At 35.3% G+C, this 12,102-nt stretch overlaps 1 protein-coding gene across 1 annotated transcript in view; it reads right to left on the bottom strand.

The window, feature by feature from the left end:
- ramp1 (receptor activity modifying protein 1) overlaps window positions 1–12,102 on the bottom strand; it is a 66,689-nt gene that overhangs the window by 11,579 nt on the left and 43,008 nt on the right. Inside the window, exon 2 of the mRNA XM_044131155.1 lies at window positions 9,722–9,857. Coding sequence (XP_043987090.1) covers window positions 9,722–9,857 — 136 coding nt within the window. The remainder of the gene's footprint in view (window positions 1–9,721; window positions 9,858–12,102) is intronic.

Below are 12,102 nucleotides of genomic sequence, written 5' to 3'. Positions count from 1 at the left end.
GTTAGCTTAATTTAATTTGTTTAACAAGGTCATAAATAGGTTTTTGTGGGGCATACTGTGGTGGCGCATGGGGGTTAACACGCCCCACGTTTAGAGGCCTTAGTCCTCAAAATGGACGTTGCGGGTTCGACTCCCGGTCCCGACGACGTTTGCCGCATGTCTTCGCCCTCTTTCCTGTCTGCCTACGGTCGCAAAAATATGAGCCACTAGCACTGCAAAAACTCTTTGGAGGGAAAAAAAAGTTTTTGTGACTGAGTTTATGCATTTATGACTATGCAGAGTGAGTCTAGATTTATGCTTTACAGGGTAAATGTTTATTCTCTCTAAAGTCACATTGTTAGACTAGCATCTAGCAATAGTTTTAACTTGGTAAACCACAGTAACTGCTGTTGCTGTTCTCCAAAGTACCAAAAGAAGGCTTAAAATTTGCAAAGCAGTTAAAAGTAGTGCAGCATTTCTGTAAGCCAATATTTATTTCCTTTCAGGTAGTGAAATCTATTTAGAAAAATATGATCCTAGAGCTTTTTTCATCTCATCGGAAACCAAAAGGATGGTAAATGCCTGATGGTTCCTATATCCCTGTTGGATCAATGTATCTGTGTATATATTAAAAAATTCTCCATACCCTTCTGGTGGACATCTTCATCTTTTTCATTTGAGAGGCACAAATTGAAAGAATACTGACAATGGAAATTACCCACATTTCAATCTAACATCTCTTTCAGCATTCCAGCAGCACAACTGTGTGAATTGTTTTCTTGGTATCATGAGAGACAATGTTCTGTTCATTTACATAAAAAATAAAATTGTCAGATTTTGAACATAAAACAGAACTGAGGAACATCCCAGAGATTGAAGTCATTTGTATTTGAGATGAGGCAGTGCTGACAGATCCATCTCTGAGGCATTCACGATGATAAATGGGAGTTTAAGTTGTTGCTCTAAAATAATGTCAATAGTTCGCTTACAACTATAAAACAATGCTCTCTAACACTGGTTTGTGGTTTGATCAATTCAGGACGTGCAGTTCAGTTCTGACTTGGTGAAACGTCCTGAGATCCAGATCCAGTTTACTTTTTAATGCATCTCAATTGCTGCTAAAACTGTTCCATATTATGTCTTCTGGAATATATCAACAAAAACGAACATACATACAAACAAATCTCAGTTTTAAACCAAATATGGAAATATAAATTTCAGCCTAGATGTCTATGAACTATTTGGATTTAACTATTATGCAATATTTCATTTTAATACTCAAAATGTCTTTGTCTTAAGTGATTTTTTCATAAACAGTAATGTAAATAAGAAAACTAAAAATATATATCATGCCAAAATATGTGCACTAAATAGAGTAATGGCATCATTTACCAGCAAATCTCTGACATTTCTCATTCAAATGATTATCTTAGAGTTTCTGCTTAAAAGATGAAAAACATGTAAGACATTACATTCTGAAGGAAACTGAAAATAAAATAATTACCACCCCACATTATGTCTATATTGTAAACCTTGCAAAGAGCCTGAATATACAAGAATAAATATGGTATTATTTAGATGTTTATCGCGTTTATGTTTAAATATTCTCCATAGCAATTGATGAAAAGATTGTATAACAAAGAGTTTAAGAGAAAAAGAAAAACTCCCACATTAAAGTTTTCAAACACTAAAGAAAACCTTTCATTTCTTTTCCAGGCGGTCCTAAGATGCTGTTTTAATGTGAAGTCTGACTACTAGATAAGGCTCAATTAAGGGAAAAACATTTGAAGTTAGATTTATGTAATGAAGAAAAGTCTGCACATTAGGAGTAAACAATATAGATGAGGAGGATTAAAAAGATTTAGACTTTGAGCTGTTTTTGCAGGAAGAGATTAAATTGTTTTGTGTTTTCTTAAGAATTAAAGACAGAAGGAATGCAGCTTTGTAGTGGCACGACTGTGTAGATCTTGTAATAAATGTGTTCCAGGAGAACTCATATTTAAAAAGAAAAAAGAAAGAAGTTGCTTGTTTTCAGAAATAAGTAACTTTTTTAAAGAAATTAAGATGCCTATCCATCCATCTGTCTCTATTCCTACGATCCTTGTCCTAATTTCATCAGAGTTTATTGCATAACAGCTCCAAGTGCGTAGCAGTCGGAGCAAAGCTGGATATTATCCAGTCATTAGTTATAAAAACATCCAGCAATCCATTCCTAATCACCCAGTAATCAGCCTCTTAATTCATACAGCTCCGCAGAGACAAAGCTTCTGTAAGCTTTCAACACTACTTAGCTCACTAGATGTTCTCTGGCTCGGCTTCACGGGTAACCTGATGTGAATTCACTCACCACAAGGGTTTTTAAATTATTCGAGACGGCTGACAGCATGCATGACTGATTGACCAAAATACCCCTCAACAATAACACAGCCTGAAAAGCTTGCCCATAACAAAGGAGTGGAGTTATTTTTACTGAGAGCCTGGAGTACTGAGGCCAAGGAGACAATTAGTATAACTGAAAAACAAAATATCGGCATTTGGATTCGTTGGGTCTCTAGCCTATGCTACCATGCTGACTCCAGACTTGAAGCGATACTGGTCATCTAACTATGATACTATCTCACAAAAGCTTTCAAAACTTTGGAAAAATCTAACAACATTTACAATATGGCATAATAGTAGGTACATAATGATGTTCTAGTTAAATATATTTATATTGGCATAACAATCCAACCTAATCTTCAATCCATCTATGAAATAAAATGAACTGGCTTTGGGATTAATTATCAACCCATTTAGTGAAATGTTGTTGAATAACTTTGTGGCTTTTTCTGTGTGGAGAATTAGTAGTGAGAGTTTCCTTGGTTAAATGTTTCGCATCACTGTCTTGCTTGCTCAGTTTTATCCTAAAATCCTTGTCAAGAATGCCATTCCTTAAGCATTCTTGTTTAAAGAATAGCAAACTATCATACTGATATACAGTATGATAGTTTACCATATCATACTGTCTGTCAGTATGATATTGTAAACTCCAAAAGTGTGTGCAATCTCATTCCTCTAATAGGAGTGTGTGCAAAGACAGAGCATTTGATGTTGGTCTCATCTGACCAGATTATAATCTTCTCAGTATTTTGTTGAATTAACAGGATTTTCTTCAGCAGTGGAGTCTTGCGTAGAGGACAGGCAGAATTGTCTTTGCGTCTCAATGCATTTCTTATTCTTTCCACTGAAAAAGCTGTTTTTTCTAACTACGTATCTATTTAATATTCTTTGCATGGTCTTTGTCCTTTGAGCAACTTTTTAGACTTTTCTTTTGACTCCGTTGTCATAAGTATTGTGAGGATTTGATGATCTGATTGGCTGTTTTATTGTAAAATGACGTTCTTTTAACTTCCTTATGTGGCACTTTTAAATGTGGACAGAATTACATTCTAAATATTGACAGATTTAAGTATTTTTCATGGTTTTGTTTTCCATTTTTTACACACTTCAATACCATGTAGTGTGGATAAATCTTCCTTAATGTATTTATTGAAGAAAACATGGATTATGGGAATTGGTACCAATAAGTCACCTTTCTTCCATAGTTTAGCTGGTCTCGCGACTTATTTTAGACACGTGCAAATTATGTATATCTTTCCTCTTCTTGACACATTTTGTGATTGATGGATAATGTCCCCCACATGTTTGACAATTTGTAAATGAATGTTGCTTATAATACAGCGCAACTTGTTTTTTCTCCTCTTTATGACATATTTTTTTGACTGATGAAACTCATATATAGGCATACTCTGGAGCATCTTGTATGAACAGGAAATGAAAAAATAGTTTGATTTCTGAAAATGTTTGACCTCAGTACTTTAGGTTTTATCATCCACTTCATAAAGTTATCACCTAGTAGCTCTTTAAATGGCAGTCACTTATTAATTTCTTGACTAATCTCAGATGTTCTGGTAAGGTAAACTCCAAATGTACTAAACTCTAGTGAAAGTCACTTAACCCAAAAATTGAAACTGACACTTTAACATCGATTCAAGACAGGAAGGTCAATCAGCTCAGAAAATGTTGTGGTCTTCATCCTTTTTATTAATTTCTGTCGCCATCTCAACCGTCAAATGTCAAGATGAAATCGGCTCTTATGACGATTGCCTCGGGACATCAAGATGAGGATTTTTTTCTGCTGAAGATAAGAAATTCATGTATGGAAATGAAATAATAAAGGAACCCTTAGATCAAAGCTATTATGGATTCAAGCAGACATATCAAAACGTCAGCTGCTCAGGCGAGACTGACAAAATCTGGCTTTCATGGACCCCTTTCCTTCAATGAAAGCACCAATCAAGAAGATTGACAGGAGCTGGAGCCAAAGATCCTCAAGTAAAGACAGGTAGTCCAGTAGAAATTTGTGTGTCTCTCTGAAATGGCATAATTTATTATGTGAATCACAGAGATTACTGCTTCAAATGACCTCATAACACAGTAAAGAGGATCGATACAGTTAGCTGTGCAACAAGCTGTATATAGACTGAGCAAACTGGAGAAACGACAGGACAATAAAAAACAAAACCAAGGAAAATACTTAAATCTGTCAATATTTAGAAAGTAATTCTGTCCACATTTAAAAGTGGCACATAAGGAAGTTAAAACAACATCATTTCACAGCAAAGCAGGCAATAAGATCATCAGCTCCTCACAATACTTTTGACAAAGGAGTCAAAAGAAAAGTCTGAAAAGTTCCTCAAAGGACAAAGACCATGCAGAGAATTTTAAATAGATATGCAGTTAGAATAAACAGCTTTTTCAGTGGAAACAATAAAACAACAGAAATGACAAAACAGTTTGTCCCAGTTTTATAAACCATTTCCTGCAAGGAAAACATATATATATTAAAAAAAACACATCACAGCTAAAACACAGTGAAACTGAAGCATAATTGCATCACAAATGAACAATTTCATTTTATCATGCGTCTCATTTTGTATGTCATTTTCTACTTCAGGTAATGGTTGAAAGGATTTACTTTAGCTGCATTTAAGCCTGTCAAAAATAATCAGTTTTTCTAAAAACTGATTATTAAAGCGCCATTTCACAACAAATGTTGCCATGAGGGCATTTACAAAAATTGCATTTTAATTAAACAAAACAATAAATTTACCTGAAAACAGTGATTTGTAGAGAGGGATCTGGAGTGTTTTATAAAGGTGGCGTATTCACAAAACTATGAAAAACAGAAATCTATAAAGCACACACTTAATATGTGTTCGCTCACATTCTGTTGTAGCTGAATGTGCAGTCATATTCAATAAATTAGAACATATTTAAGGTTGTTGTAACGCTAAAAGGTGAACCTCAGCCTCAAGTCTTTTGATTGTTATTATTTTTCTTTTCCAGGATCGGTTTTAGTGCCATCCATCTATGTAGCAACTTTAACCAGGCTTCCTTTCCTGGCTGAAGAACAAACAGTCCCCACAGGATGATGCTGCCACCACCATGTTTCACCAAGGTGATGCAGTCAGTTGTCTGCTACACATATTATTTTTAACATAAGCCAAAAAAGTTCAGATTCGGTTTCATCTTAGTGGGGAGTATTGTTCCACATGTTCACTGATGTGTGTTAGTGACAAATAGATTAATTTAGGACATAATACACCTGTGCTGCCTGTGCAGGGTTTGCTTTAATTTGAAAAATCCTCTCAATCCCGTGTAGTTTACATTTCACCGACTTCCCAGGTGCAGACTAAATATCTCAACATCATCTCTGCGTAGGCAGTGACCTCCACCATGGTGGGCGTCCTGTGTGGCATTAAGAAGTTCCTGCTTTGACCTCACATAGGCTGCAGAGCAGTGAGAGCTCAAGCTCCTGACTGTAGAAAAAAGTCAGGATGGAAGTGATATAAGCAGAAGGAAATAAAATGAAGACAAAAAAAACCAAACTTGTGTAACAAAAATGATGCATACTCCACACCTCCGCTTGATTTATGTTATGAAACTGGTTTTGTTGACTAACCTGAGACGAGTGTCTGATCATGATTATCAGCTGGGGCACGACTGATCAATCAGAGCACACCTTTAAATACAAAATGGGATGTGATAGTGGCACTTTATGAAAGAGGAAAACTATAATCATATGCATTATTAAGTTTCCATTTTGCAGCTTTTTGTTTATGGGGTCTCGAGACGCCAGTCAGCGTTTAAACCTAAAGAGGAGCCATCAACATGTTGGAAAATGATCAAGCTGAATCGACTGGCGACATGTTAACGTTCCTCGCTACAGCATGAAGGTTATGTCTCTCCATCTGTCTCCTGTTTGCAGCAGCAGAGTTGTCATAATTTCCATCTGCTCGATTTTTTTGGTTTGTGCTCAAAGAAATTCATCAACAAACAGATAAAAATATGTTTCTATCCAAAATAGATATAGGCAAAATAAAAAAAACTATTTAAGGATGTAAATTTACTTCAGGGTACCAATAGACTTTGCCATCTATTATAGTACAAAGGTTCAACACAGCATTAGATCACAGACCTGCCCAGCCATCCTTTGCATATCAGTCAGCAGATACTAGAATGTAGATATGCTAATGTTTGACCTTGACTATAAATAATTGTCTGCAGCAAAGTTATCGACATCAAAATGAGTGCTGACTGTACCGAGCTGAAAGCGTACACCTTATTTGGAGTCAATGACTTATTTTCCCAAACACCTTAAATAAGGGTGAATAGATAACATTTAGAAGTTTCAAAAGTCTTATGAAGTTGTCAGCATGAGTTGAAGATAGTTGTAAAATAATAAATATCTAATTTCTACAATATTTCCTTTGGGATTCATGAGTTGGTTGAAACGTGTGATGGCCTGGTGCCACTGCTGTTTAAAAACATGGATTGTGTTTTTGTTTTGTGCATCTTTGTATATCACAAATTAAACTTTCCTTATGGAATCTTATCTCTCTTTTTTGACAATTTTGAGCTGAGTTGTTAGAAAATGAGAGCTTGTTCAGGATGATTTTATACATATCAATATGAGACATGCAAGCATATTGCATATTTATTATTAAATCAATAAAGCAGTCACACAATTGTGACTTAAGTTGATATTTTCAAGACTTAGAAGGCCTCAAGGATATTGAAAAGTAGGTTAAATGCTCTTTAATAATATTTTGCTGAAGGTTCAAATGAGCACTTTAATGATATCCACAACAAAATGACTGAAGAAAATGTTAGCTATGTCAAATATGAAATAAAGTACATTATATTGGGCAAACCTCAATGTATAGCAGCTTTGAAAGAATGGTGGTTAACTTCCTTTAACTCCACAGATCGCAAATCCAAGGATAGGAGCATGGTGATTATCAACATCACAGAGTCAGACAGAACCTTTAATTGATCGATTGTACCAGTCTCATTGTTCCTGTCTCCTCAATCAGTCTCAAAACGTCCAATTTACAATCTGAATGGCAGGGAGGCCCTGCAGTATTGAGCTGTGAGTAATGCTGCTGTGACCTCTGCAGAGCTTTTCTCTGCCATTTTCTCATTTCGTGCTGGGCTTTGAGGCGACACGTCAAAATATTGACAGGAAAACACACAAGGCCTTTACACACGGTGTGAAATAACAGTACCATGGCTGCTTGGCAGACTAGGGGAAAACAAATCTCTCATATGTGTCACTAATATATCAGAGGAACTGGAAAATTGTAAGAAACAATGGAAAGAATATTAAAGTAAGCAGCAGTCTTCGTGATGCGAAGGGGAATAATGGAAGTGGAACAAATGTGACAGAAAGCAGCAACGTGATGGTCCCAGTAAACAGGAAACTTTAATTTAATTCATTATTTACTGCAGAAAAACATGTCAATGGCTGCTCAGTTGTTATCACTATTGTATAACAGCCTGAAGATGCTGGGTTTGATTTCTGACCAGAGTTCATTCTGCCTGTAGCTTGCATGGTTTCCAGGTACTCCTGCTTCCTCCAACAGTCCAAAAACATCAGATTAACTGGTCTCTCTAAATTAGTGTGTCCATGCTTTGTTGTTGCCCTCTGATTGTTTAACTAACAAATGGCTTGATTTGTTTGACAAGGTGAAGTATGAAAGGAAATCGCATTGACTGAAAGTGTAACAAATGTTGTAGCTTTGGTCTCAATCAAACCAAGAGGACTATGAGGTCTGAAAACTCCCTTATGGTCCTACATAAGTTTTTCTATTGAAATAAAATTCCTTCTGTTAAAGACAGGTTTCAGAATATTAATTAATTTTGTCTCAAAGAAAACTATATCAATCTGATTTTGAAATTTCACAAATCAATAGAAATTTTTTTTAAAAAAAGCTGCAAAATGAATCTCCCATTGCCGGAACTTCAGAAAAATGTAATGAGTCGGATTTGTAATGAATTTTTTTTCATGAACATTTTAGAAACCATAATGTTCAGCTTTATAGTAAAAGACTTATCATGTTTTATTTCTTTTTACTAACTAACTCAGGTCAATGAATGCCTTCTAACAGTGGCAATTCCACATTTTTCTCAGTTATATGTATATGAGACCTTGGAAGGATTCATAAAAGTAAATTGGACTGGAGTACCACTGACTAATGTCTACAGCAGTGTCTATAAGAGACAGAGATGAGTGTTTTATGAAGAGGGAGCTGAATATAAACCGACTGAAGTGACAGCTGAAGACTGACAAGAGGGCTGAGGAAGCAGGTCGCCTCTTGACAGCAGAGACACGCTGAGGAGCCGGGAGACGAGGCAAACTGGCCAGACGCTCACAGGAGACGCTCACACGGACTCCAAATGTCACTCGATGTGAATTAGAAATCTCCGAAGGCGGTTCGCCCAGAAAGAAGGGGTGAGTGGGGCTAACATTCCTGATGGTTGACCTTTTAACTTAGACAGACTATATTTCACATTTTGGATCCTTCATTCACTGTAGTGTTTTATTATCTTTCACTTTTCTCTCAAAAAAGTGAAGAAAAAAAAAAACAAAACTGAAAAGAATTGTCGATTAAAACTCTGTTTAAAGGAGGTTTTCCTTCTTTAGAATAATCATTGTTTTGTTTTCTTTTTTCAACCAAAAATCTCAGTCAAAGATCAACTTCTTTTGGAGACACCAAATTGGATTCTCCCTCCAGGATCACAGACTGATGAGCAGCATCAGAGTAAAAACTCACATTTGATTTGAGAGCGTTTGATGAATACATCATGTTGTGACAGTTTTACTGTTGGAGTAAGAAATGTTTTAGTGTTTATTCAACTGATTAAACTAACTGATTTTAAATGATAATCTGTTGGAACAATTTGAAAAAATGTAGCCGAAAGCATCTTTTACAGTGAGTGCAAGGATAATATTTGTGCATGCACAAAGATCTTTGTTTATGCCAAAGGCATGCATCTTTTGTTCTGACTGTGTGTGTATCCTCTCTGTTTCTCACCCTCCACTTACTCGCTCTCTGTTGTCGCACTCAGTTTTTAATCAACTGTTGGAATGCAACCAAAAACTTGGACAATCATTAAGAGCGGCAATCAAATATAAACACGTTCACAGCTTTTTCTCTTTTTTCATAATACAATAAAACAGTGCATCTCTGTTTATTTCTGCAATAAAAACCTGTTTATTCGCCTTATCGTCATAAAACCCAACATCAGCGAGTGCTGGATGTATACCTCAGACGTGAAGCTCATTATGCTGTTGTTCTGCAAGAGTAAGTCTGTTTTCATTTCTCTCCTCTGTGCATGTTTGTGCTTGATTACTCACTTGGCTGTGTCCTCCCAGCTACACCATTGACTCTGGTCCAGTTCCTGCATGTCTAGCCTGAATCTGGTCAGGCAGAACTCCTCGATCACGTACTCGTAGTGGGCTCCACATCCCAGCGCCGGGGAACACTGAGACACTGGTCAGAGCACAGTGAGGGCAAAAAGAGAAAATAAAGAGAACAAAGAAAAAAGGGAGATAGGAGATAAAACTTGTTATGGATGAAATTATATCCCAGCATGATACAGAAAGCTGGATTCATAAATATATGTTTAAAATAATGTAGCACGAGTTTTAATCAAAGCAATGATGTTCACATCAGCACAGCTGTAACATATTCAGTAAATTAGAATATACTTTCAGATGAGGCCCATTATTATTATTAATTAAAGTTATTATTATCAGTATTACCTTTTGAAAATGTACAACTTTCATGCAGTTATTAAACAAACTTTTCATTAAGGCTACACTGTATTAATATTAGTATGATGTAATATTTAAATTTTTATTTACTTTAAGCGAAAATCATCGTATTGTGTTTCACTTACTGAAAAAATAATTAGAAATAAATGGACTTCTCAGTAATATTCAAATTTATTTAATGGGTGTGTATAAATGAAGTATACCCTCTTCACTTCTAGAAAAATTTATGTATAAATACACAATTGAAATGATTTGGTGAAATGAACAAAAACATATAATATAATACACATGTTCAGTATTTATTAGAGAAATATCTTTAAACATTTCCTTATTCTCAGGTCTGTTTGTGGTAATCTAATTGTGCTCTCTGCTGTTTCTCATGTAAATCTGTACTTTTCTCCATCAGCTATACAGTCTTTCATCTCTCTTTCATATCTGGACAAATATCTGTGTTTTTATTTGATAATAATTGATAACTGGTAACTTCATCCACTGCCACATTCCACCAGATTCTCTTACCACCAGAAAAATTGAGTTGTTTTGAAGAGATTTTATATTTTGTAGAGATTTATAATAATATTGTCATTATTCTGTCTATTTCTTGTCCCTCATCTACTGATTTGACCTTAAATGACTTTGAACTTGACAAACAAAACTCCTGCAGCCTGGTTGTTTTCTTCCCACTAATTCATGCACTTTTCCCCTCCCAGTAATGCTTTCCATCCTACCAACCATGAGTTCATTCCAGAACAACCTCTGAAAGCTGTTTTCCACCCACTTCTCCACTCCCCTGCCTCTGTTCTACCTTCACTTTGCTCATTCTCCTCATTAGAGGTTAATGATAAATCTCTGTTCTGGACTAAGCTAATGTCTGGATCTCCTAAGTTCTCTATCTAAAAATCCTGCATGCAGCTGATACTCTGAAAGCTGTGTGCTGACCTCAGAGATGTTCAAAGAAAACACAATAATTCCAGCTGGTTTTAAAGGTTATCAGTCATTTTATCCCCCACCACTTTGCAAAAATGGCTTTTTACAAAGATAAAATTAATGATACTCTTAAGGTCAGACTATTCTTCTTACGAACAAAACTCCTTCCTTTTTCACTTGCTTCACCTTCATTTCTTTGTAGACAATATTAACAAAACACCCCTTTAGGCTTCATTAGACCTTTTTTCCCCCCATTCAGCCTCATTTCATAGCACATATAATTGTGAGGTACTAATTTATTAATTTTGGTTTGGGAAAGTTTTACAATATGACACTTGTCATATAAACTTTATTGATGTATTACATTCAAAAACAGCAAGCTCTGATCAAAATTATGAACATAAACATGCAAAAGCAAAACAAAAGCAAAAGTAAGAATCTACAACATAGACATATTTTTATCAACCAGGGATAGGAGTGTATAATATATCAGAGAGGAAATACTTTTTAAGATTTTAAAGGAACAGTATAATGTATTTTCTAGGCACATACTACCATTTTATAGCACAATAAAGTAACTATTATCTTCAGTTGTCATAAAAATGCTGTATATGTCAAACATGACAAAAGAAACAACAGACTTGATCTTTTATGCTGTTTGCACAGTTTTTAGGAGGTGTTTGCTAATTTCAAATTTGGTTGTGTTGTGCCTGTACATTCAAGTATACATTCACAACAGATTACAATAGTATTCTAGAATAGTAAGAAAAACTTGTACACCTTCTGCAACTTTTACATTTTCAAAAAGGAAATTTTGCAGGATATTGAACACAACTGCAAATTGTTTTCTTCTGCCACATCTTGAGCTTTTTAACTGTGTGACAACAAAAACAGAAAACATACAAATGAGAAATTACTAATCATAGCTTTGGACACATTGATATTTAGTGTATGAATCCAGAACAAATAAATAACTTAGTTGGAAGAGTCTAAACTGCAAGTACTGTGATGTTCTTATAGTTATCTAATTGACA

The sequence above is a fragment of the Gambusia affinis genome, linkage group LG11 (genome assembly GCF_019740435.1).
Source record: "Gambusia affinis linkage group LG11, SWU_Gaff_1.0, whole genome shotgun sequence".
Taxonomy (NCBI): Eukaryota; Metazoa; Chordata; class Actinopteri; order Cyprinodontiformes; family Poeciliidae; genus Gambusia; species Gambusia affinis.
This window is presented reverse-complemented; position numbering and strand designations above follow the sequence as displayed.